Source organism: Condylura cristata, unplaced genomic scaffold, assembly GCF_000260355.1.
Source record: "Condylura cristata isolate star-nosed mole 26May11 unplaced genomic scaffold, ConCri1.0 scaffold00004, whole genome shotgun sequence".
Lineage (NCBI taxonomy): Eukaryota > Metazoa > Chordata > Mammalia > Eulipotyphla > Talpidae > Condylura > Condylura cristata.
This window is the reverse complement of record NW_004567105.1, coordinates 24,810,564-24,836,951: the sequence shown is the minus strand read 5'-3', so window position 1 is coordinate 24,836,951 and position 26,388 is coordinate 24,810,564. Positions and strand designations below refer to the sequence as shown.

General features: G+C 36.8%; 1 protein-coding gene across 1 annotated transcript in view; it reads left to right on the top strand.

Annotated features, from left to right (window-relative positions):
• The window catches only part of OTOGL (otogelin-like), a 108,864-nt gene that overhangs the window by 20,690 nt on the left and 61,786 nt on the right, over window positions 1–26,388 (top strand). Inside the window, exons 9-21 of the mRNA XM_012735225.1 lie at window positions 424–551; window positions 902–1,008; window positions 4,487–4,593; window positions 4,799–4,924; window positions 6,199–6,307; window positions 7,656–7,702; window positions 8,319–8,464; window positions 8,580–8,703; window positions 11,310–11,487; window positions 14,845–14,969; window positions 21,569–21,778; window positions 22,789–22,954; window positions 24,262–24,336. Of these exons, the coding sequence (XP_012590679.1) occupies window positions 424–551; window positions 902–1,008; window positions 4,487–4,593; window positions 4,799–4,924; window positions 6,199–6,307; window positions 7,656–7,702; window positions 8,319–8,464; window positions 8,580–8,703; window positions 11,310–11,487; window positions 14,845–14,969; window positions 21,569–21,778; window positions 22,789–22,954; window positions 24,262–24,336 (1,648 nt within the window). The remainder of the gene's footprint in view (window positions 1–423; window positions 552–901; window positions 1,009–4,486; window positions 4,594–4,798; window positions 4,925–6,198; window positions 6,308–7,655; window positions 7,703–8,318; window positions 8,465–8,579; window positions 8,704–11,309; window positions 11,488–14,844; window positions 14,970–21,568; window positions 21,779–22,788; window positions 22,955–24,261; window positions 24,337–26,388) is intronic.

Here is a 26,388-nt window from a genome sequence, read left to right as displayed (position 1 = left end):
CCCCTAATTGAAACAGCAGTTTTAGAAAATTTGGACTTAGGTCAAATATAATAAGTGAGCTCTCTGAAAAATGTCATACCAAATTTTGTGTTACTTATTCTTTCATGTTTCTTCTCCTGCTGCAAGAATTGATTGCTGACTAATTAGTGCTTTTCTGGTTCCTGTGCTGTACCACTCACTGTCAGACCTTCCCTGTGTTGTTTCAATGAAGTCTCTGTTTATTTCCAATGATATTAGCAATTATTGGATTAATTTGCTTAACATTTTTATTATGTCAAAGTAATGTGATAGTCTAATATCATTGGTAATCATAAAACTATTGAATTTAACTTGACTAGGAAGTTAACTTGTGTGGACAAATTGTGTGTTTATGGATGGTGATATTGTTACACTTGTTTTTGTGTATGTTTTTGGGTGAAATAGAGGACCTCACAGAAGACATTGCAATGTTTGCAAATAGTTGGTTGGTGCAAACTCCAGATGACATCAAATGTGTACCAACACCCTCAGATTTTCCAAATCCATGTTCCAGTGGAATGCCAGCATTTGAGGTAAATTCAATGTGAAGAGTTTGAGCATGTTAATGAACATATATTATCTAAACAGTTTACATTAAGACTTTTAAAAGCAAATAATATATAATTGAAAACTATTAAATTCAGGAAATATAATTGCAAACTAATAAATTTAAAACTTTTGGAAGTAATGAATGTAATACATTTCATACAAGTAATACTCAGTATGAAAATACAAAGTTAGACAAAGGTTGGTTACATTTTGTAAGATTGAATTAACTTATCTTTCTGGTAAGAACAGAGTCTTGCAAATACATCAGGAGAAAAGAGAGACTATATTTGTATTGCTGAGTGTTTTCTTGTGACAGTTATCTTTTTGTTGACAGGCAATCTTCTTCAAGTGTCAGATACTGTTGCAGTTTCCTTTTTTGAGTTGCCATGAATATATAGATCCGTACTTATATATTGCCAGCTGTGTTAATGATCTTTGCAAGTAAGTGAGGTGATTGCAAAATTTTCTTTGTCTAAAATCACAACTGTAACTTAGTCATTTCAGTGATTCACAAATATAATGGGAAATGCAAAAACCAAACTGTATATACTTTAAAAGATTTATTTATTTATGCATACAGAATTGAGGTACAGGCCAGAGGTCAGGGACAGTGAGAGGATCCACCTGAGAAAGGGTGGGGAGCAGAACTGGCTGACTGACAAAGTACAATGCTGAGGGGAGCAGTGGGCAGGCCAGGAGAGGTCTGCCTCACCATGTGGATCACCTCCAATGTGGGGATCGAACTCATAATGAAGTGGCTTTAGCTTCTTAGTGCTGTATATAACCCGCTGTGCCACCAGGGAAGGCCCCCAAACTGTATTTTAGCAGCTATTCTGAACTTCCTGGTTATCGGGTAGTGTCTAACTGATATATGGGAATTTTGTTGTAAAACACCAGACTCATTTTCAGTAGAGTAAATCCATTTATTTATTTAAAAGATTTATTTATGTATGTATACAAGAACTGGGGTATAGGTCAGAGGTGTGAGGGGTGAGAGGATTCAGCAGAGACAGAGTGGGAAGCAGAACAGGTAGAAGTACTGAAATGCATTCCTGAGGGGAGCAGCAGGCAGGTCAGGAGAGGTCTGCTGCAGCATGTGGGTCAGCTCTTTGGCAGACATGGATCTAACTCTTTCTGTAGTGACTGGCGATATCTTGATAGTGCTACCTTTAACCCCTGCACCACCAGGGAGGCCCCTGAGTAAAACCATTTAAATAGCATATAGGATATAATATTAAGATGTTAAAGTTTATCAAAGGTGAAAACAAAGAGGAAAGGTCAAGGTAATATGAACTTGTGTTATTATAAACTATCCTACTTTAATTGAATGGTATTATTACAAAATAATGAGTATAATGAATATGTTTTCTGTACAATAAAATAAGGTTAGTTAGGATAATTGTTAATTTTGAGTAGAGTGCAGTCCATCAAAATTTTGGGAATTTCTTAATTAATGCAGGATCTTGGCAAGAACTTCCTCTCTACCTGAAACATTGTGTACTATAACCTACCCTATATTATACAACATCTGTTTCTTGTTTGACTTTATTTCTTATTTTAGCATTGCATTCTTATATCTCTGTTCTATATCATTCAGTCTCTTGATCACTTATTTAGCTATGTATATGGTATTAAAAGTTGTTCTTCCACAATGACTCATGCTTTTACCATTCTCTAGTAGTTTTTTCACTTGATTTATCATTATTATCTTCAGCATCCACTTCTTAAGTCATTGAGATGAAGTACCAGTTGGCATATCCAGAATCATTCTCCATTTATTTATTAGGCTATTGCTTGATAGCTTCAATTGCCAAAATATCAGTGGCTTAAATTAAATTGAATGTTTGTAGTTCTTTTGTATAAAATCCAAGCTGGTAAGTGGTCCTGGATGCATACCATGTGTCTACTCCATTCGTTTTCTAATGACTCAGATATATGATCAGTATGTCATAACCAAGAACCTACAGTATGACACTCAACTTCATGGTCAAAACTGGTTCTACACCATGATGTCCAGAGAGACAAAAGGAAGTACAAGGTTCACAGCATTTTGAAGGATGTCACCTGGACATACCACATACACTTTGGATAACATGTAGACACGTGACCCACAAGATTTAAGACTGGGAAGTTTTGGCTCTGACTTGGTAGCCATGTACCCAGTAGAAATGAGGGGCTTTTACATTGAAAAGAAGAGGATACTGGACATCACAAAAGTTTCTGCCACATCCACTTCATCTGACATTTCATCACTGAGAAATTAACATTTTTATCTTTTAAAATTTTCATATCCTGGGCCCTCCCTAGTGGTACAACCCATTAAAGAGCTGCACTATGAAGCTATCTGCAGCCACTTCAGCAGGAGTTTGATCCCCAACCAGGGAGGTGACCCACATGGCACAGGAGACCTCTCCTGTCCTACCTGCTGCTCCCCTTAGCAGTATATTTCAGTACATCTGCTTGTTCTGCTTCCCACTCTGTCTCTGGGGAATCCTCTCACCACCCCACCCACCTCTGGCCTGTAGCTCAGTTCTGTATGCATAAATAAATAAATCTTAAAAAATATTTAACATGCAAAAATGGGCTCACTTCTTCCTCAGTAACAATTCTTTCATGCCTGTTTGCTGAGACTTTGAGCAATTCCATTTTTGAGGCGGCTGACAGGTTCCTGAGTAACATAGATACTTGAATAGTGGTAACTGTCTTAATAATTTCATTGGGTTGAAAAGCCAAGATTCAGTTGCTGTCTTGACTTTCAAAATCACTACTAATTGTAGGAAACAGCTTACATTTTTAAGGTAAATCCTAAACATAAAGACTTTCCAGGAATTCAACAATTTTAGCATACCTGTCCTTCAGAGGCTTTCTTGCTTGGAGATTGGGACTAATTTTTGAGCTCTGAAGTTAATGTGCCCAATCCTTTGAAAGCTCATTTAATTGGACTAGATAAGCTGCATGACTCCAATTACAGTAGCAGAAGATAAGAGTAATTTGAGCTAAGTGACTTTAACAATAGATACCAAAAATGCTAAAGTTCACAAAATGCAACATTCTTAAAGTCATTATCTTGTAAGATATTTAACTATTCAATTTTGAGTTTTAGTCAGGTTGAAAAACAAGTCCACTACCTTATTAGAAACCCTGCTTATTTTATAATCTGCTTTGGGTATTGGCAGACCTTTTATATTTGTTTGGGGGAACTTCTAAGGTGATTATAAGAAAATGATTAGAGATTTTTTGCACTTGGAAAGATTATAAAGGTAGCTTGCTTTAGTAATTTAAACTTGAAAGAACTTTAAACTTGAAAGAATTTAAAACCTTTTAAGTCTTCAATGCTATTTTTGCAGTCTCTCAAAAGTGCTTCAAATTATTAGTATAGATTTTATTTCAACATTAGCCTATCAAGAGCAGAGTATCTTGGTAGTAAATTTCATGTTTGATACTTTCGTTGTGATAGCTTTTTGTTTCATACTTTTGTTGTGATAGCTTTGGTTGAATTCTAAAAGATCTGGGATGCTTTGTGTGAGAACAAAAAAATAATATGTTTGAGGATCCTGAAAATAATACCATAATAAAATAGTAATCTTTGTCCATATAGACAGTCTCACTTTAAAAGAAAAGTGGCCAATTTCAATGAATACAATATATCCAAGTCTTTTTAGCTGAGATACCATGTTTATATGCTTCTACGTTATTGTCTATATTATGTACTCGCTGACTTACTTAGTATTCAGATACTCCCCACATCTGCTTTTTCAGTAATCAAGAGATCAAAGGTGTGGCATCTGTTAATATTTCCCATGTGATTCTGGCTCTTTTCTATATATTAGTAGTATATGGGTGTGTAGACACATACACATTAACACCTACATACACACATATATTGAATATTTCCTACGTAATTCTTTTCCTTTTCCAGAACTGACGATGATGACACCTATTGTCGAGCAGCCACTGAGTATGCTAGAGCCTGTTCCCATGCTGGGTACCCCATTCAAGACTGGAGAGATGACTTTCCAGCATGCAGTATGCTTTGCTTCCTTATTTTCCAAACCCTTTATAGTTGTTAATTTTAGATTTATCTAGTCCTTACCCTAGTACTAAAAACTAACGATGTTTTATTAATGTAGTAACTTTGATAAACTTTCAGTTTTCTGAACCATGTGATTTTTTTTTTTTTGAAAGAAAGGTGAGTACATTTACTTACAGAGCCTCTGTTTGTGCATTTTAGCGGATAAATGTGATGATAGCTTTGTCCATCGGGATTGTATAAGTTGTTGCCCACCAACTTGCACTTTTGAGAAACAATGTCTTGGGAGCAATCTACATTGTCTTGATGGATGTTACTGCCCAGACGGTAAGTGCTTCATGAAAGAAAACATACCTGCATTCATGGAAACTAGTAGCCCATGATCTGAGACTTACCTCTTAATGTGTTCTCCCAAGACATTGGGCTGGTTGTGACTTTCTACCCGTGTAGGATTTGGTTCTAGAAGTAACTAGCAAGATTGACTGCTTTTCTCTGATGAAAAGTTTATTAGTTTGTAAATATAGAATAAATTGAGAATCTAGATTCCTGTAGTTACTCCAGTATTTTTTTTGTTCTCTTGACTACTTAAAAGTATTAAAATCTTTATGTATTTTCATTTTTTTAAAAAAAGGTGAAAGCTACTTAAAAGAAAAAAAAAAGACCTTCATACTTTGATAGTATAAAACTTTAGTCTGATGTAATTTTAGTATTTAAATTAGGAGTAACATAGCGGTAGGATTTAAATTTGGGAATGTCTGCCAACTACTGCTAGATGTTTATGAAGAACACTGAGAATTTACTCAAAGCTTTTTAGATTTACAGATGAAAATATAGAATCCCTGAGATATTGATATACTCACTGTTTTACACTTAGTATGTGTGAGAATTTGGATCAGATCTATAGACCTCAATAGATCTCAGTGCAATGTTCTACCAGTGTTAGTCAAATTACTATTTGTGGACCAGTGCCAGATTAGAACTATTTGTTATTCATTAAAGATGAGATTAACGGTTTACACTGGTTTATAAACCCATGACCAAAATATAAGTCGATGTTTCCTTCATCTAGAAAGGCTTTCTCTGTAAAAAGATCAGCTGAATGAAACCATGGGTTTAGTAACACAATTGATTTACATTTTGGTTCAACCACCTTTATTCATTAGAAAAATTAATACAGTTCTGCTTTTCTAGCTCATTAAGTATTACTCACTAGCCTTTTATTAGCTGTTTAACCATAGTGTAAAGCTCTCATTTTGGAGACATTAAACACAAAATATATTTTCCCCTTTTTTCCTCCCTTCTTCCTTCAGAAGCAAAGAGACACCAACTCATTGCCTTGTTCTTTATAGTGAAACTTGAGTTTTTGCTAATAAAGTTTTGGGTAAAAAAATTTGAAAATTGTGAAACAGACCCTTATATGGTATCTACTGTTTGAGACAGAGCCAGGTTGTTGGCAAGCCACCTGAAAGTAAATGAAATTTGTATTTCCCATACCTAGAGTAAACAGTTGTTTAATAAAAGCTGGCTGTGTGGTTATATTAAATATCAATCTTTATTATTTCTTTTGAAATTTTGATATAGTAATTTTTTTCCTTAAATAGGCCTCATAATGGAAAATGGGACTTGCATCTCCTTGGAAAATTGCCCATGCAATTTTCATGGATTAGCTTATGCAGTTGGTTCAAAAATTGAGCAAGAATGTACTGAATGGTAGGTGATCAGCATGAATTGTTATTTTTGCTGACTGGATTGTTGAAAACTTACCATGACACATGTGACACATGTCTGGGGGAATACATTTATTACTAATTTTCTACAATTGCATTTTATTTAAAATGTGTATAGATATCTGAATGGTGGTGTCATTTATATTTTCTTATGAGATAATTCGCCTCTCTTCCATTGATATGTCCATAAAATGTGAACCATGGTGACAAGTCTTTTCTTATTGATCCTCATTTGCCCCAAATTTTACTGTTAAAATTTGGTAGTGCTACTGAAATTCTCAAAGGAAGATTTTAAATTATGACACTCCATATTGCCAACTTTGACTATGATTAATGATGAATCTTTTAATAAATTAATTAATGTAGAATCTTTTAATAAATTAGCTAAGACTATTAGAAAAAATGTGACGTCCCCCAAGAACAGTACCAAAAAAAAAAAAAAACAACAAAAAAACCAGAAGTTTAGTCTAAATATTTCAGGCTCTCTTCCCTTTGGTGACAGTGTATGTAAATAACATGCAAATGGTGACCATTTTGAATGCCTGCTTTCCAGCTGCTAATTCTGTCCCCCAAAACTCATACCCTGCAGATGGTAGACAGTAGAATTTAATCTTACATAAATGGACGTCCTTTAATTAATATCTGATGATTCTCAAAATCAAGTTTTAAAATATGAAGTGGATAATTTATTAATCTTATGTATTATTTCTCTGTTGATATGGCTAAAAACTTTTATATGTGACTTTTTTTATTTTAATCAATGAAAGGAGAACATAAAATAGAAGTTCTTTACTTGGTTTCTATTTTTATTCCTAACTATTCTGTACTCTATTTTTTGTATCGCCTTTATTGACTTTTTTTTTTTTAAGATTTATTTATTTATGTATACAGACTGGGGTACAGGCCAGAGGTGCAGAGGTGGTGAGAGGATTCACCAGAGACAGAGTGGGGAGCAGAACAGGCTAACTGATGAAGTACACTGCTGAAGGGAGCAATGGGCTGGTCAGGGGAGGTCTGCCGCGCCATGTGGATCACCTCCTGTGCGGGGATCGATCTCATGCTGAAGTGGTTTTAGCTTCATAGTGCTGTGCTTTAACTCACTGTGCCGCTACCAGGGAGAGTCACCTTTAGTGACCTTTAAGTGTGATATTTAGTGAATAATTTAGGTGCTGGCCAGACAAAATTTATCATATAATCAAATATGAAGATTTTTTTCAGTGGACATCCTTTATGATGTACCAGTGTACCTATATGAATATGATGTATTTTGATGCAATCATTAATTGAGCTTCCCTATACTAGTAAATTAATATTTTTATGATTTCATTTAGTGTGTGTGTTGGTGGTGCTTGGAACTGTACTGAGCATGACTGTCCAGGTAATGTTCTGAAATGTTTTTTTTAAAGATTTATTTATTTACTCAGAGAATCAATGATTACTTTGAGCAGGCAACTTTTGTAGAAAAACAAAATTAAAGAGTATAAATATTATAAAACAAAAATATGTGGAAGAGCTATCATTAAATAGTTTTTTTATTAAATTGACATGTGATTTAGTACGTCTGTCAGACCAATACATTTTAAAAATTTTAGTTCATCTGTTCAGTGCATGATAATTTACCTTTAAAATTATTTATGCATACAAGAACTGGGATATAAACCAGAGGTGTGGGGCAGTGAGAGGATTCACCAGAGACAGAGCGGGGAGCAGAACAGATGAAGTACACTGCTGAGGGGAGCAGCAGGCAGGTCAGGAGAGGTCTGCCACTGGGTCAACTTCCTGGCAGAACTTATGCTGCATTCGCTGCCGTGTGAGTCAGCTCCCTGGCAGGGGATTGAACTCATGCTGAAGTGGTTGCAGATAGCTTTATAGTGTTGCACTTTAAACCCTTCTGCCACCAGGGAAGGCCCTATATTTTACCCTTTGATGTCCTACTTTTTAAGAATTGATGTTATTTCTCTCTCCTCATTCTCTGTTTCTTCTTTTATTGGCAGTTCAATGCTCTGTTGTTGGTGATTCTCATTTTACCACTTTTGATGGTCGACATTATTCTTTCATTGGAATGTGCCAGTACATTCTTGTGAAAGGAACTGGAAAAGATAAATTCACAATTACTTTACAGAAAGCTCCCTGTGAGCAGGTAAGGACAACATTTCAAAATGACCAAACGAATGTGCCCCTTTCGGAAAAAAACAAAACAAAACAAAACAAAACAAAACAAACAAACTTTAATTGAAATTTTGAGTTTTGTGCAGAACCTTGGCTTGGTCTGTCTTCAGTCCATAACTCTAATTTTGGAAGATGATTTTAACAAACAAGTGACCCTGAGCAGGGGAGGACAGATCCTCACCAGCCCTAACCATGGCTTCAATCTGCATGGTAAGAAGCAATGCCTATAGTGTCCTTTCTTCACACTCAGTCATGAAAAGCCAAACAACTTAATGACATGCTCTCCTATTGGCTCACTAATCTGACATATTTTAGGTTTTTTATAAAATGTTTTCTTCTCTTTCCAATTATGTTTATGGAGGTCAGGTTGATTTACCTCATGTCTGATTTGGGGATTGTATGTTTAAACCTCTACAAATGTATGTTTTCACACCATGGCCACCACTAGTACCTCAGGAACTGATTTCATGTTCTAGAAGTTGCTCTCCTCCCTGCCCTTTTCCTCCCTGCTACTCTCCCCTTTTGGTTGTCTCAGTTTTGCATTCCTGTCAAAATTTAACATTTTTTTGAAAGCATGTGTATTGCCAGTACCTCAGAAAGGTATAGTGGAGACCCTTTTTATGGGACCTAGAGTTTACCTCAGGTAGCCCAGAATTTGGAAAGGAAAGATATAAGCTAACTCCCATTTACAATACAAATATGATAAACTCAAATATTGCACAGGGGATTTGGGATCAAAATTAGTAAAGCTTACTCAGCTGCAGATACAGGCAGGAACATTTTCTGAAGGACGCAGTGGTTTATTAAGTATTTCAAGCTGAGGAAGTGCCAGATGAAGCAGATGGGGGAAAGTGCCCCATGCAAAGCCACAGAGGTCTATAACAATGTTGAATGTCTAATCTAATATTGCTACTGATGAAAAAGGTAAGTAGACAATATCCAGAGATGAGAACAGGAAAGTAAGTGGGGTAATAATGGGGAAGGTCTCATATATAAAGGCCTCACACATTGTGTTTTTCCTGGGACAGGCCTTGTTTGTGCCTATGTGTCAAAACAGTTTTTGTTTTTTTAAAAAATTTATTTATTTATGCATACAGAACTGGGGTACAGGACAGAGATTCAAGGGTGGTGAGAAGATTCACCAGAGACAGAGTGGGGAGCAGAACAGGCAGATCATCGAAGTATACTGCTGAGGGGAACAGTGGGCAGGTCAGGGGAGGTCTGCCACGCCATGTGAATCACCTTCAGGGTGGGGATGAAACTCATGCTGAAGTGGCTTTAGCCTCTTAATGCTGTGCTTTAACCCGCTGTGCTCCGAGGGAGGACCCCCCCAAACCGTTTTTAGTAAAACTCTTCCACTTTCACGACAGTTTTGATTTCTGTTACAAATTACATGGTCATGCTACTCAGTATCATACTAAGGAGACTAAACTTGACGTGAGATTAAATATGGATTATAATTATTTGACCACTTTTCTACAAAGATGACAGTCCATGTAGTTAAACCAAATAAAAATGAACTTTAATTAGAATATTGCTGTAAGTCTCTCTTTCATTTTCTTTTTGGTAGACTGCTTTTGACAACAGTGTGGAATTGGTTTGGAGGGCTGTTAGACAAGGAAAGTGAAGGGCAGGGTGTTATTAAAATATAATAAGGTATGTAAGGAGTGAGAAAGACTTGATCTAAGGCAGTGACAGTAGAATGAAAAGAAGATAGCATACTGAAAAATGATTTAGGAAAAAAGTGGCCTATACTTGGCAATGGATTGGATTGGTGTGGGTTGGGGAAGGGTAGTGAGGGAGTTAACATGATCAGAGAATGACTCTTGTACTTCTGGGCTTGATAACCAAGTTGAGGACAGAAATTGTGATAGGGATATAGGAGCAATGAAGAGTTACTGCATTGGTGGCAAAAGTCTTACATTTTTGTGTTCAGTGTTGGAAAGAGATTATAATCTCTAGGTGGGTCTCATAAGATTTTGCTTCTTGAGTGTTGTGTTCTTTGTTTTTTGGTAACAATTTTAAAGAAATAGGGAATTTTTGAGGAAAACACAACTTTTGACTTGAGTCATGACTGATTTTGGGAAAAATTTATACAGATACACACAGACATGTTAAGAAAAGATCAGCTTTCAAATGTCATGGAATATAACACAGCTGTCAAAAAGATGAAATTGGTTTTTTTGGAACAAAATGGAAGGACCTCAAGGTGATTATATTAAGTGAAATAATCTGAAAGTGAAAAATGGGTAGTGTCACTCATCTGTTTAGTATAAATAACTAAAACACATGAGCAAAATATAATAGGGATAAATCTTGGATTTAGTGAAATAACTTTCTGGTTACCAGAGAGAACTTGTGGGAAGGAGATAGAGAAGGGAGAGGAAAGCAGATGAGGGGTTGGCAGAAGGTACATAGTGGAACATGTATGAAGGAAATGAAAATGTAGTGCCAGAATTGGAAAAAAAAAAAGAGCAAAAAACAAAACAACCCAGCCTGCCTGAAAAAAAAAAAAAAAAGCAGATTTCAAATATCTAAGAATTGCTCCTTGTCGACTTTGTCAGGAGATGCTTACCAACTGAAATTACATAGTAACCTGACACCGCATTAAACATGCCTAGTGAAGATCCAGAAAGGAGGGACGGAAGGGAAATGGGAGAAAACAGACAAGAAGTTGGCAGAAATAAGCCTGAACACAGGGGCAGAAACTGAGCTCGTTTCCCCATGTCCAGTCTTTCAGAAGAGTCTGCATGTCATGCTAACACTTCACAGCTCTGCCTGCATCTGAAACTGACTGTGTATTTTGCTTCTTGCAGGACTTGTTGAAATACAAACTCTGTCATCCTTATTTATTCTTCTAAAAACCACATTTGGCTTAAAGATTCTGTTTGCTATAGATGGGGAAAGAATTTATATTCAGCTGACTAGTGCATGGAAAAGAAGAACATTAGGTCTGTGTGGCACTTTTAATGGGAACATAAGAGATGATTTTCTGTAAGTATGATTTCTGCATAGCGAACATGATTTAATGATCAACAATTTAGAGAGAGAATATAAATTTCATTTATCTTCATTATATTTTCTTTCATTAAAAATATTACTTTAGTAATAGCATAGTCATCACTGTTCCAAGAGCTTTACATGGATCATGTTTAAATCTTATAGCAGTCCCTTGACTAGTAGCTCTGCTTTATAGATAAAGAAATGATTGAGGCCTCCAAGTGGTAATAAATGGATTTATAGTCACTTATTTCACATGCAGTGTAGTTGGGCTTTTAATTTGGGTGTTGTGACTCGGAGCCTGTGGGTTCACTGCTCTCCACTCATTTCTGCTCTGCACTAATCACTTCACGTATTTTATTTTTGAAAACTCACTGCCCATAGAAATATCTTAATTTTTTCCATGACAATAAATTACTTTAAAGCTATCAATAGCATTTGATATGAATAATTCCAGATTGGAAAAAACAACATCCTCGTACCTAAGTTAATTGGATTTTGTGATAGTTGGGATGTTGTTGAAAGAAAAGAATACAGACATATGTACCCCTTGTATGGAAAAGCACTTTGCTGACATGCACAAAGACAGTGCATAATTTAATGTTAATGCTTTGAGCACTTGTTATTATTCCAAGTTCTGTGGGGCAACTGAAGCAGACTGATTTGGTTCCAGTCCTCAAGTAACTTGTTTTACAGATGGGAAGGAATAACAATCATTAAGAAACAATTAGTGCAAGCCAGTGACCACCACTGTATGTAAAATACTGAGGTAATTTCAAATTAAGTGTTGAGCTGTGTGATTATGGCCAAGAGACTTTGGACTACGTAACCATGGAAACTTTCATGGAGAAGTCATTCTCTAATTTTTTTTTTTTAAACACTTCTTAATCTCTTCTTCCTGCTTGGAGATCTTCCTCCCTCCTAATTTTTCTCATGAGTTCCTACTTACTATTCAAAGTAAGTCAGACATTACTTGTTTCAAAAAACGAGTTCATGTCACACTGAATAAAGTTAATTCTAACTTGATGTTTATGAAAATCCATTGTTTATCTCTCTGGCTTCCACTTAAAACTTCAAGAACTTTAGACTCAGGGTCATGTTATCCATTCTTGCAGTCTTAGGAACTAGCAAGGAACATTACATGCAACAGCAATCATATTGAATAAGACAGAATTTTTCTAGCTTGTGTCCCAGGGGAGTCAATATTTAACTTTTTTTTTGCTTTACTTATTTGTAGTTCAGAATATCAGTATCTTTATCACATTTGTGCAACAGAACTGTATTAAGGGGGTTGGCTAAGAAGTTTAGAAGAGGCGTTAAGCCTCCTTTCTTTCCTTGTTTTTCACAATAGGTTAACAGTCAATGTTTAACAGATGGCAGATCTGTCTGCCTCTTTCTAAGGCACCAGTCTCCTCCATGGATAAACACTCAGGCGTGATAACAGTGTAAGATAATATTTCAGAGTCAGAGATAACTTTCTAAACATTGTTTAGCTTTCCAGCATAAGCAATTAAAATTCTTTACTTCACAAAGGTTAATACGACTCTCAAACATAGTGGAGTAGAAATTATTAATTACTTGAAATTTTATTTTTTATGCTTTGTTATAGTAAATTTACTCTGGTGAACAGGAAGGTTACTTTGTAAAATAGAAAAGCAACAATTAATTGGGTCTACATTTTAGCTCTTATTTTTTTTCTATGTAAATGAAATAAGAGCTACCCTCTGAGTGAGTTCCTTTTGGGAACTTGGATTTCACCCATCACCTTGACCTACTTTCTTGTCCTTTGGAAGCATGAAGAGGGAAGGAAAAACAGAATGAGAACAGCTAATCGAAATGGTGCAATTCCTTCGTGCCTCAGTTCTCATTTGAACACAATGAGATTTTATATTAGGCATTTGTAATAATTCTTTATCGTTATAGAGGAATAAAAATGGAAGAAGGGAAAGGTGGGCACAAATGATGGACATTGTGGAAAGGCTTGTGCCACCTCCTTAGTTCCTTCTTTCTCGGTCATTGTGGTGAGAAACTCCATAGTGGATTGTAACTGAGGTATTTAACCTAAAGAAATGAAGTTATTAGGATGGCACAGAGCTGAGATAACATCCAGTTTGCTGCTTGGCCATGTTGTAGTAATTAACAGTTTATGCTTCAGTTAGCTGTTTACTTGGTTAAAAGCTTCTTCTTCTTTTTTTAAAGATTATTTATTCGTACAGAACTGGGGTACAGGCCAGAGATGTGGAGGGTGAGAGGATTCACCAGAGACAGAGCGGGGTACAGAACAGGCAGATTGAGAAAGTACACTGCTGAGGGGAGCAGCGGGCCATCAGGAGAGGTCTGCCACACCACGTGGTCACTTCCGGGGCAGGCGGAATCGAACTCATGCGGAAGTGGCTTAAGCTCCTTTGTGCTGGCTTTAACCGGTTGCGCCACCAGGGAGGGCCCATAAAAGCTTCTTTTAAAAAATTAATTATTTACAAAAATTATTTACCTTACATCTTTGTTAAAATTCGGAGAGTATTTGATGTCTCTCCTCAGGTGTAGTCCCTAGTTCCCCACTCCATAGTAGCTATGATCCACCACCGCAGTCCCTGTGCTCTTCTTTCCCCTGTTTTGACCCAGACCCTGCCCTTTGTACCTTAGATCTATGCCCAAAAGCTTCTTCAAGGAGATGAGGCCCATTCTGATTTTTTGTTGTCACTGTTATTTTTTCTTTAACACAGTGAACAATAGGGATTGGCAAAAATATTGATTGGTGCATTTTAAAAATTTTGATGGCCGCTGGAGGTGGTATTGAATTTTGATTCTTAAATATTGTAATTTACAAGCCCGGTTTTGGAAGAGTAGATGTCTCTTCAAAATTGATTTGTTAAGGAAATTGAAGAAGTGCGCAATCTCAGAAGAAGGGCATCGCTTGTAACATTTTCCCTCTATTTTCATTTCGTTTGCTTGCTCAGCTTCACCATGGGCTTGCGTGAAGCTTGGTTCAAACTGCGCACATTGGATTTGAATCCTGTTTGTTTTTTCTTTATAAAATAGGAATGGTGATTCTTCACAAGGAGTAGAAATGATTGTTAAATAAAATCATGAATGTACCTAATATGTCACATTTTAGTCTTGATAGCAGGAAGCTAATTCCATGTTTATTAAAAAAGAAACACATACTGTGTTTATTAAAAAAAAAACTAGTAGAATATTTTAAGCTCAGATTTCTTAGGAATTTAAAGTAAAGGTATCTTTTTTTTTTCTCAATATTTGAGGAGTGTGAACAAATGAAATGAATGGGAAAGACTAAGATGAGTATTATTTGTGCCTTCTAGTTCACCATCCAGTTTTTTTCTTGCCTTCTAGTTCCCCATCAGGCATGATAGAGGGTACCCCACAGCTTCACGCAAATGCATGGAGAGTTTCCTCCACTTGTTTTGCACCTGTTCATGTTCCTATGGTGGATCCCTGTAACATTAATCAGCAAAACAGTAAGTTTCCCTTTTTGTATAAACTTCAGGAACAATTCTAGATTACATAATTTAATGTTATACAATCATTCTTTATAATGTTACCATTAATTTGTAAAATAGTGATTTGCAATTCTGATCCTCTTCATTATGAAGAGAACACATGCCATTCTTATTGCATTTTTATTTGTTATGCCTTTGCATGTGCCTCGTGATATAACTTAGGTTTTTAAAAAACAATCCAGAAGATGATTATTTTATTTGCTACTGTGCATTAATGATTTTTTACTCACTTGAAGTATTTAGAAATCCTTTCTCTCCCAAGGTGAACTAGCATTTTGGAGATCTTGAAATGCTAAAGAGAAATCTTTGAAAATACTTATACTGATGCTATTATAATATTGGGATTGAGATTTCAGTTCCAGAGTGTGATAGCTCATGAACTTAACTATCACATTGTGAGTTCCTGCTGAGGAAACCAGCAGGACACAGGTAACTCACAGGAGCTTTGGGCCATCAGGTGGGCAACAGTTTGAGGTGTTCATGCTCCAAGGTTTTAATATACAATGACAGTGTAATTTACATGCCCAAAATTTTTGGCTATATTTTTTGAGGTAAAGTTGTTTTACATCACTGTTTTGTTTTAGAGGTTGTAGGTTTAAGACTCTACAAATGTATGTTTTCACACCATTCTTACCACCCTAATAGTCTTCTACATGGATTTCTTTTTATTAAAGCCACAAAAAACTTTTTTTTTTTTAGATTTTTTTAAGCATTTATTTATTTATTCGTACAGAACTGGGATACAGGCCAGAGATGTGGAGGGTGAGAGTATTCACCAGAGACAGAGCAGGGAGCAGAACAGGCAGATCGAGGAAGTACACTGCTGAGGGGAGCAGTGGGCAGGGGAGGTCTGCTGCGCCATGTGGTCACCTCCAGGGCTGGCGGGAATGGAACTCATGCTGAAGTGGCTTTAGCTTCTTAGTGCTGTGCTTTAACCCGCTGCGCCACCAGGGAGGGCTTCACAGCAAACTTATTATTTTTTTTAAATGGTTATGGTTTATCCTAGCACAAGGACAGAGATTTAAAATCTGCCAAGACTAAGTGGCCCAGGAGGCTTCTACAGACAGAGCTTTGGGTTGTCCTCTCAGTTTGGAGTTATAGACAGTTTGCTTTCCCCACAACAAACTTTTTAAAGGACTATTTTCTTCTCAATAAAAGGGGACATTAGTTTTTACTAAAATATTTTATGCAAAATAGTGACATATTAGGTGATTTTTCTATAATTTTAATTTGTTCCTCTAATCACTTCATTTTTAAGTAGTGAAAAGTGTTATTTGGCCCTCCCTGGTGGTGCAGTGGGTTAAAGCACAGCACTGAGAAGCTAAAACCACTTCCGCATGAGTTCGATTCCCGCCTGCCCCGGAGTTGACCACATGGCGTGGCAGACCTCTCCTGACCCGCCCGCTGCTCCCCTCAGCAGTGTACTTCCTTGATCTGCCTGTTCTGCTCCCCACTCTGTCTCTGGTGAAGCCTCTCACTGCCCCTGAGCCTCTGGCCTGTACCCCAGCTCTGTATGTACAAATAAATAGTGTTATTTATTATTTTTTAAAGATTTTAGATATATTTTTGTATAGAAGAACTGGGGTGTGGGCCAGAGGTGCAGGGTAAGAGGACTTACCAGAGACATAGTGTGGGAGAAAAACTGGCAGATATACTGAAATATACTACTGAGCAGACAGGAGAGTCTGCTGTGCCATATGTGAGTCAGCTCCCTGGCCAGGAATTGAACTCAGGCAGTAAGTAGCATGATAGTACTGATGCCTAGGCCACCAGGGAGGATGGTGTTATATATTATTACTATATTATTAGTGTATATTATCAATATGCTATATATTAACATATAATAAGTAAATAATATACAATAAATATATTGACATAAACATATTAATAATACTGGTGGGACATCCATGAGAAGCATGGATATGCAATTTCTGTAAGTATGATTTCTGGTTATTATAGTTGTTGTTTTGGAGGATTCTGTTGATTTTCTTATTTGCCCTTTATTATTACAGTTTCAGTGTATAAGAACACAAGTTACTTTTTTTTTCAGTATATTTTGTCTAAGCCAGCATCTAAATTTAAGATGATTATTCCTAAGAAGGTTGTTAAGAAGATCAAAGAAAACCTCTTTGATCATTTTCCTACCATTAATAAAACTACTAAAATAGCCTTTTGTTATCTGTGGCACATTATTTTCATTCTTTAAAATTATTTTTCTTGAGGCAACATTAACTTACAACACTGTACATTTTAGGGACATAGATTCACACCTCTACAAATGTACTTTGTCACACCATACCCACCACCAAAGTACCAACAGTCTTCTACCATAGTTCATAGATTTTCCCCCACCCTCCCTTCCCTTTGCTCCCCCCCTTCAAACCTCCCTTTTGGTTTTGACAGATGTTAAAGGTCCATTTTTCACTTGTTTTGCTTTGTTTCACATATGAGTGAAGTAACCCAGTATTTATCTTTATCTTGACTTACTTTGTTTAACATCATTCTTTCCTTTTCCATCCATGTCATTTCAAATAGCAAAATCTCATTTTTTAAATAACTGAGTAATGTTCCACTTTGTATATATACCATATCTTTCTTAATTCATTCATCTGTCATTGGGTAAATTGTCATGTTCAAGTTGGATTGTGTTGTTTGCATAACTCAGCTATTGTCAATAGTGTTACAATGAACATAGCAATACACACATGTACATACATATATAACAATATATCTATAATACATATAATGACACAGGTGTGCACACACACACATACACTTTGAACTAGTGCTTCTGCATTCTTCTGGTAGATACCTAGGATTGGAATTGCCGAATCACATCATAGATCTATTTTTAATATTTTGAGAGACTTCCATACTATTTTTCATGTGAACGGAGCCAGTCTGTATCTCACAAACAGTAGATAAGGGATCCATTTTCTCCCTCACCAAACTTGTTTTTTCTTGACTTTATGATGGTTATTCTCAAGGGTGTGAAGTGAGATCTCAAGGTTATTCTAAAGGGTGTGGTTTTGAGTGTATTTGCCTGAAGATAAGTGATGACAAACATTTCTTTGTATGCCTGCTGACCATTTGTATATCTTCTTTGGAGAAGGGTCTTTTCGGTATTCAATTATTTTATGTTTTTGTTTGGGTTAATTGTTTTCTTTTTGTTAACATGTGTGTGTTCTTGTCAGTCTTTGATATTAGTCCCTTATCACACATATGATGTGCAAATATTTTCTCTTACTTCATAGGCTAGCTTTTTGTGTTAATGATTGTTTACTTTGCCATGTAGAAGCTTTTTATTTTAGTGAAGTCTCATATCTTTATTTTTGCTTTTGTTTTCATGCCTTTGGTGTTAAACTCCGAAAGTCATCTCAGCAGCCAGTTTTATGGAATTTTTGCCCGTGATTTTGTCTATGTGTTTTCTTGTTTCGATTTATTGTTTGTTCTATATCCAAGTCTTTTATCCCTTTTGAACTGAATTTTGTATGGTGTGAAGTTGTGTCTAGGTTTGTTGTTTTGTAAATTACCATCCAATTTCCTCAACACTATTTGTTAAAGACTTTTCTTGCTCCATTTTATACTTTTGCTTCACTTGTCATAGATTAGCTATCCATGTAGGTGTGGGTTTATTTCTGAGCTCTCAGTTCCATTCTATTATTCTGTTTATTTTTATTACAGTATCACATTGTTTTTGATTACAATAACTTTGTAGTATGGTCTGAAATATGATACTGTCATGTCATTTTGTGTGTGTGTGTGTCAAGACTGACTTGGCTATTTGGGGTCTTTTGTTGTTCCATACAAATTTCAGTAATGTTTGCTTTATTTCTTTGAAGAATATCATTGCAACTTTAATAGGGATCACATTGAATCTGTATATTGCTTGAGGGAAAAGGTCTAGATGAACAATGCTAATTCTTATAATTCATGAGCAGGAAATAACTAACTTTGATCAATCTTCCATTGCTTTGTTTTTCTTTATTATGACAATTTGAACTATTTATGTGGCAGAAAGACAAAGTCTTCCATGTCTTTGGAGACATTTGTCTGGAGAGTCTGGACATTTATTCTGGAGAGTCTTTTTCTCCTCATGTCATATTCTCTTGAGATCTTAAGGTGCTCTGTGCTGTGTTTTTTTCCTGCCTATTTTACTGCTTTAGCTTTCTTACTTTTCTAAAAAAACATGTATAGCCATAACTTAGAGAGTTGAATTCCTTCTAATTTTCACCTACATGTTGTGGTTTTATTTGATTTCATTTCTTTCATCCTTCGCTGGCTTCTATAGGTATTAAAACCTGTTTTGGCGGTCTCAATCATAGGGTTGGGGAGGGCCTAAAGGGGGCCAGCTGCTGGGGTGAAAGTGGAGGGGGGTGGGAGGTGGTGCTATCGGGTCTAGTGTGGCACATGTCTCTCGCACACTGAAATCCCTCCTCTGTGGTGTCTAAGATGAGAGATTGTCCAGTTGTAGGGCAGGGAAGCATCCCAGTACATCTTTCACAAAGGAGCATCTTGCTCTGAGGGGAGCATGCCAGTTTCTGTAGGTGTCATTCTTGTCAATCAGTGGTGTGAGCCTCCATAGTTCTCCTTAACTCTGTCACCTTGACAGAGTGGCATTCCCTAGTAGATTATGACTCTTACCCCAGACTGAAGCCTCCAGGTAGTTCTTTCCACCCCCTCTTATTCAGTGAGACATGGCTCATTCTATGTCTCTTTTGGTGCAATCTTGGTTCAGTCTAGGCTGATCTTTGATGTCCAAAGGTGTTTTAGTTTCAGTCCCAAGCCACGGATTCTCTTAGTTCCCCATTGGTGAACTGCTAGATTTTCCTCTCTGGAGCAAAGTAAGGAATTTCTCTGAGGTCTTCTAAGTTTGACTACTTTTTTCAAGGTTTTTAATCTCAGTTCCATTTAGCAAGACTTGCTCCATTCTGTCCTAAACATTCCACTAATAATTCTGCTCCTTTTACTTCAGTAAGACTTGCTTAGTTTGTTTCTAATTTTCTCAATTCCCTCATTGATGTTTCAGAAATTTTTAATATATTTAATAACATGTAAACGTTTGAGTAGAGTTTAACTGATAAATTCAGTTTCCTGCTCTCTCCTCTGAAGTTACCTCCTCTTTTATGTGATATATATCTATATGTTATTCCCCCATAATATGACATTTATTTGAAATATTATGCGTCTTTCTTTTTGGCATGAAACTTTTTATTTTCCATAAAATTAATCTTTTAATGTATAAATTTAGAAGTAAAGGAAATAACTCAGCCAATAAGTAAATAACTCAGTATGGAATGAATCTGAATGATATTTTATTTTTACAAGTGAGTCACTCTTTTACTTAATGACTTAATGTCAGAGGAATTTTTTTTGGCCTACAAATCCTTAGGGCATACAATGAAGGCTTCATTGATGTATTGCTTTGCCTGGGAGCTCTTGGGGATTAGGAGTATGCATACTAACTGGATACTGTTATGGTCTGAGTCATTTGTTGCCATATACATGTGCATTATGAGACAAAAATAGAGTACTCGGACAGTTACTACATGTTTCCTTATTAATAATAAATAAATTTAAAACACTGAACAAATAATTTCAGTGTAAGTCCCTAGTGGTGAAAAACAATTTGCTCTCCAGCAGTTTACCTGGTTTCTAAAAAACAATGACAACCCAAAGTTGTTTAATTTTGTCTGTGAGAAGATCAGTGCAACCTAGATCTTCTATATCAAGCTTTCCCAGACATAGCCTTTTTCAGAAAGCTGCAATCTAGGTAGTTTTGTCAAACTTTATTACTCTCATAAAGGATTTTATCTGATGAGTCATTCCAAGAAAAAAGTCAACAAATTTCAAGAACGCAGCCCTCCCAAAATTGGGTTGCTAGCTATATCTCATGGCCTTAGCAAATGATGAGTGTTTGGGAGGTTTATCTATAGATATCCATAAGTTATATTTATTATTCATTTATTCATGCATTCATTGATTGACTTACTGGATATTAATGAGTTACAAATATCTGCCAAGCACTGTGCTCTGTGCATTGTGCCTTGTGCAGACATTATATTCAGTGATGATGTGGCATCTGCCTCATTATCATTCACCTCAGAGACTCCATTAAAATTAGATAATTCCAGATGAGTTGAATAATTGTGTATTCCTAAGAGTTGTCATAATCTCCACAGTCTGGCACCACTTTTATAGTGTGTGGGTATCTGTGGATAAGCTTCCCAATACTCATCATTTCTTCATTACAGAATTCCCAGAGGATCCTCAGGCAATGGTGGATGGAAGTCACTGCTTATATCAATGCTGCTGTTAGTCATGCCCTTCAGCTAACAGTCTACTGAATACAGAATAGGTGTTATTACTGCAATAACCAAAAATAAGCCAAACCAGAAAAATCTGTATAAATTAAAAATATTAACCTTCTTTTGAAAATCATATATAATACAGTATATTTCTAGGAAAGCAAGGTGACTGGAAATGTCTGCAACATACTTCTTGGGGATGAGATCTGCTCTAGTAAATGATGTGTTAATGGGTTTGTTGTCTCTCAGTTGGATATGCAGCACACTGCGATGCCATCCACCAGGAGCTCTTTGCTCCTTGCCACTTCTACGTCAGCCCTGGGCTGTATTACCAGCTGTGCCGCCATGATGCCTGCAAGTGTGGCAGCCCCTGCCTGTGCAATGCTCTCGCCCACTATGCCTACCTCTGTGGCCAGCGTGGTGTCCCCATTGATTTCAGAGCTCAGATTTCATTCTGTGGTGAGTATGATGTCCTTGTCAAAGATTTAAGCAATCACATGTCACTTAAGATGGTTTTACACTTGTAAGTACTGCGTTCAATTTTTAGGTCAATCTTGCTTCCGTTATCTGAGGTATAATTTTAATATGAAAACATAAAGAAGTGAAAGAGTACACTTTTTGAAACTGGAACTATGTTTGATAAGACCATTAAGTGACTTTTGGCTATAAGCAAAATTATAACTATATATTTTGAAATGTGCAGCAGAAATAATTTGAAAAATTTTTTATAGATATATTATATATAAATATTGGAAAGTCTGAAAAGCATTATGTGATAAAGCAACGTATTTAATTTGTTGGTAAATAGGTGATTTAAATCACAGACAATTACTATTTAAAGTTCTCGGGCTCTAATCTTCATGATTATGGTATCTGTTGTTCTCAGTCATCATAGGTTGTTTCTTTATGCATGTTATACTTTTTTTTTTTTTAAAGATTTATTTATGTATGCATACATAGCTGGAGTATAGACCATAAGTGCAGGAGTGGTGAGAGGATTCACCAGAATCAGAGTGGGGAGCAGAATAGGCAGACTGACGAAGTACACTGCTGAGGGGAGCAGCAGGCGAGACAGGAGAGGTCTATGGGACACCTCCTTGGCCGTGGATTGAACTCACACTGAAGCTTCATATTGCTGTGCATGTACTTGTTGTGCCACCAGGGAGGGACCTAAAATGTCCATGTCTTAAATAACATAGTTAGACTATTAAGGAATGTTATGGAATGACACCTTTAAAAATGTTCAAGGGAAAATATTACATTCCTATATACGTCTACTGAGGCAAACGATTACCCAATTTTTAATTTATTTTAGGAATAAGATTCTGTGAGCTTCTAGATTTGTTGAAGTGAGATAACTTCTTTTTCCTCATGATTCATGTCTTTCATAAATCTGCCACATAGCGTAAATATATTTGCACCCCATAGAATGCTCATGCACTGTTCAACAAACGCTCCTCTGTCCGCAGGGGTGGTGTGCCAGAAGGGCATGCTTTACCACCACTGCTCCTCGTTTTGCCTTCGCTCCTGTGCGTCTCTCTCTTCCCCGGAGCAGTGTAACGATGACTGTGCTGAAGGCTGCAACTGTCCCGAAGGCAAATACTATGAAGACACACTTAACTTCTGTGTGCCCATGTAAGTCACAGAAACAGGTTAGAGCAGTCATTTTTATCTTTTTTTTAAGATTTATTTTTATTTATTTATGCATACAAAAAGGGGGGTGCAGGCCAGAGGTGTGGCGGATGAGAGGATTCATCAGAGACAGAGTGGGGAGCAGAATAGGTGGATCTACTGAGATCCACTGCGAGGGGAGCAGCAGGGGAGTCAAGAGAAGTCTGCTGTGTCATGTGGGTCAGCTCAGGGCCAGGGACTCAACTCCTGTGCAATGGCTTGATAGCTCTGAGACTTTAACCCCTGTGCCACCAGGGAGGTCCCCTGTTTTTATCTTTTTTCCTTTATAAGTTAAACGGACTTTTATGCATCTCTGTTATTGACTCAACATCTTTTACTAGAAAAATAATTTATAAATTTTATCAAGGACTGAAGTCACTTTTGCCAATAAATAAGTGTGTGTGTGCGTGTGTGTGCAAACACACACAGATATAATTGTGAACTCATGCTTTTAAAAAGAAATTTTCTTAATGTTTTTACCTGTGTATTTTAAATCCTTATATATGTTCACAAAGACCTATTAAAAAAAAAAAGCTTAGGAATCTGATGTTTAATCCTGAAGCTTATTCCTACTTGTTCAGAACCATATCAAAAAAAAATTTTTTTTAAGATTTATTTATTTATGCATACAGAACTGGGGTGCAGGCCAGAGGTGCAGGGGTGGCGAGAGGCTTCACCAGAGACAGAGCGGGGAGCAGAACAGGCAGATCTACGAAGTACACTGCTGAGGGGAGCAGCGGGCGGGTCAGGAGAGGTCTGCCACGCCATGTGGTCTCCTCCGGGGCAGGCGGGAATCGAACTTAGCTTCTCAGTGCTGTGCTTTAACCCGCTGCACCACCAGGGAGGGCCCTATCTGGCCAATTTTAATAGCAGGGTTGAATACCATTTGGCACTCAGAAATTTCTCCAACCTCATATGTGCTAAAGCTTTGGACTTGTACTTAAGGGCTAAATGTATATTGGTTATGTTTCTCTGAATTACATTCAGTTACTTTTTGGAGAGCTAAAACAACACATTCTTTATTGTAGTCAAAACAGTATAGATTTTGTATTTTTAAAAAATATGAAGCTACACAAGATTTCACATTTAAATGGTTTCTGCCATTTGTAAAACAGAACTGCATGCAATCTCATAGAATGATGTTAACTTTAGAGTGTGTTATAAACTTATCACTACAGAATATAAGGTCAGCTTGAATTTTAGTGTTTAAATCCTATTTTAGGTTATATTCTATTTTGCTAATTGAACCTTTTTTTTTTTTTTTTTTGTAGATTTCACTGCCGGTGTCATTATAGGGGCAGTGTTTATCAACCTGGAGAGCTCATCCCAACACCCTCAGGCTTATGGTAGATTTCAATGATGGTGATTGTATTTGACAAATAACCTTCTTTAATATCAAATCAGAACCATAAGTGAAACTATGATGTCTACAATTAAATAACACATAGGACATTAAGATAACCTTCTGAGCCATATGTCTATTGTATTTCAACATGGAAGCCTATGTTGTGTGTTCATAAGTATGGGAAAGAGTTACAAACAGAAATATCATGCAGTGAATTGGAAGTATTTTAATCAGCTTGGTCCTCAGATAGAAGTGAAGGGTGAGATCAGTGTTCAGATGCTGTAAGATACTGAATATTTTTAGCTTTGTGGTCCATTGACTGGCTCAGATCCAGCAAATTCAAAATGGATTTAACCAATAACACACTGGAGTCAGCATGGACTGCTCCCCAGCCACATGGATCTGAGATAACACTTATTTATAGCATAACACTCTCTCAGGTTGAAACCTGTCTGTTAAAAATGCAGACAAGTCCATGCAACATTCCACTTTGATCTGTATCCTACTTCTAACTCCCTCTTATTGTGGCACCATAAGTGCTGGTAGATAATGATAGACAGTAGAGAGTAGTAACAATCTGATAAAAGCAATAATGATACATCTATTACTGTGCACTTTCTGCAGCCCTGGCACCATTCTAAATGTTTTGTATCCATTATTTAAAAACCTACACATCAGTGAAACCCTAAAAGATCGGTGTTAGAGCTATATTCCCAGTTTTTCAGCTGAAGAAAATGAGGCGCAGGCAGTTAAGCGATGGTCATAAAACTGGGCTTAAACTCCAAGGACCCTCCTGCTGTGCTTGCTTCACTGCCTCTCTGCCTCTGCAGCTTGTTCATATTCACAGGAGAATATTGTTTATGCTCAACTTACATTTACTGTTGTCTCAATTTCCCCTCCACCCACCAGTGAAAATATAAAGGTAGGCAGGTCTTGGATCTTTCTCTGGTAGATCTTTCTCTTGGATCTTTCTCAGTTACTCAAGCCAGGAATCTGGGAATCATTTTTGACTCCTTTCTCCTACTTAAAACTCTTACTCAGTAAAACCCCCAATAGGTTTTACTTTCTACATATAGTTGAAATCCCCTCATTCTGTCATGGCTACCTTAGCGATGTTTCTCATTTTCTTTCTTTGGCCTTTTCTACCTATTCTTTTTTTCTCTCTAGTCTTACCCCTTCCGTTTACCAAGAACTTTATAGCCTTCTTGAATTTATCATTTTGAATTTATTCATGTAAAGTTGACAAAACAAAAGAGCCATAACTCCTTAATGAGAAAAAACAGTCTAATTAGTACAGCTACCTCATTGACCTTCTCAAAATGTTTTTCCCGGAATGAAGATGAATGGAAGGAGCTGAATCTGGGACCTGTGATTTGTCACAGTTCCTCCAGCCACTCAGTGCGAGTGAATCTCACCTCTGGGTGTCACCTGGTGTTAGATATTGTATAAAAACAGTTTTCATGTAGTATTTTAGTCAACTTCATCCAGGCTCACATGTAGAGCACATAATTTGGTACAAATTATGGGGGGGGGGGAAACTGTTTGTGTTGGAGTTACTGAGGGCAGCTCTATTACTTCTCTCAGTTTCTTAAGTGATTCAAGATGAATTAAGAAAAATTTAAGATGACAATGGCTTACATCATTATTTTTATTTTGGAACTGTAGGACCCGCCCTTTCACTGTTGTTACCATAGTGCCCCGCCACTAAAACACCCACAGCCCACCAAGCTAGTCCATTGTGCTCCCTCCTCACTTTGCCCTCTCCTCTCCCCCTGCCCTCAGTTCTGGATTCCTCAGTTCTGTCATCAGCTTTCAAGGGTTAGTTTATAAGTTTGGCTTTCTCTGACCTACTCTCTGGTTTCTCTGGATTTCACATATAAGTGGCACCATCCAGTATTTGTCTTTCTCTTCCTGACTTATTTCACTTAGTCACGTATTGCCTGATTTGGTTTTTGTCTTGTGCCCTAACTTTAGGACCTACATTATGCATCTAGTCTATCTTTTTTAAAGATTTATTTATTTATGCATACAAGAGCTGGGGTCTAGGCCTGAG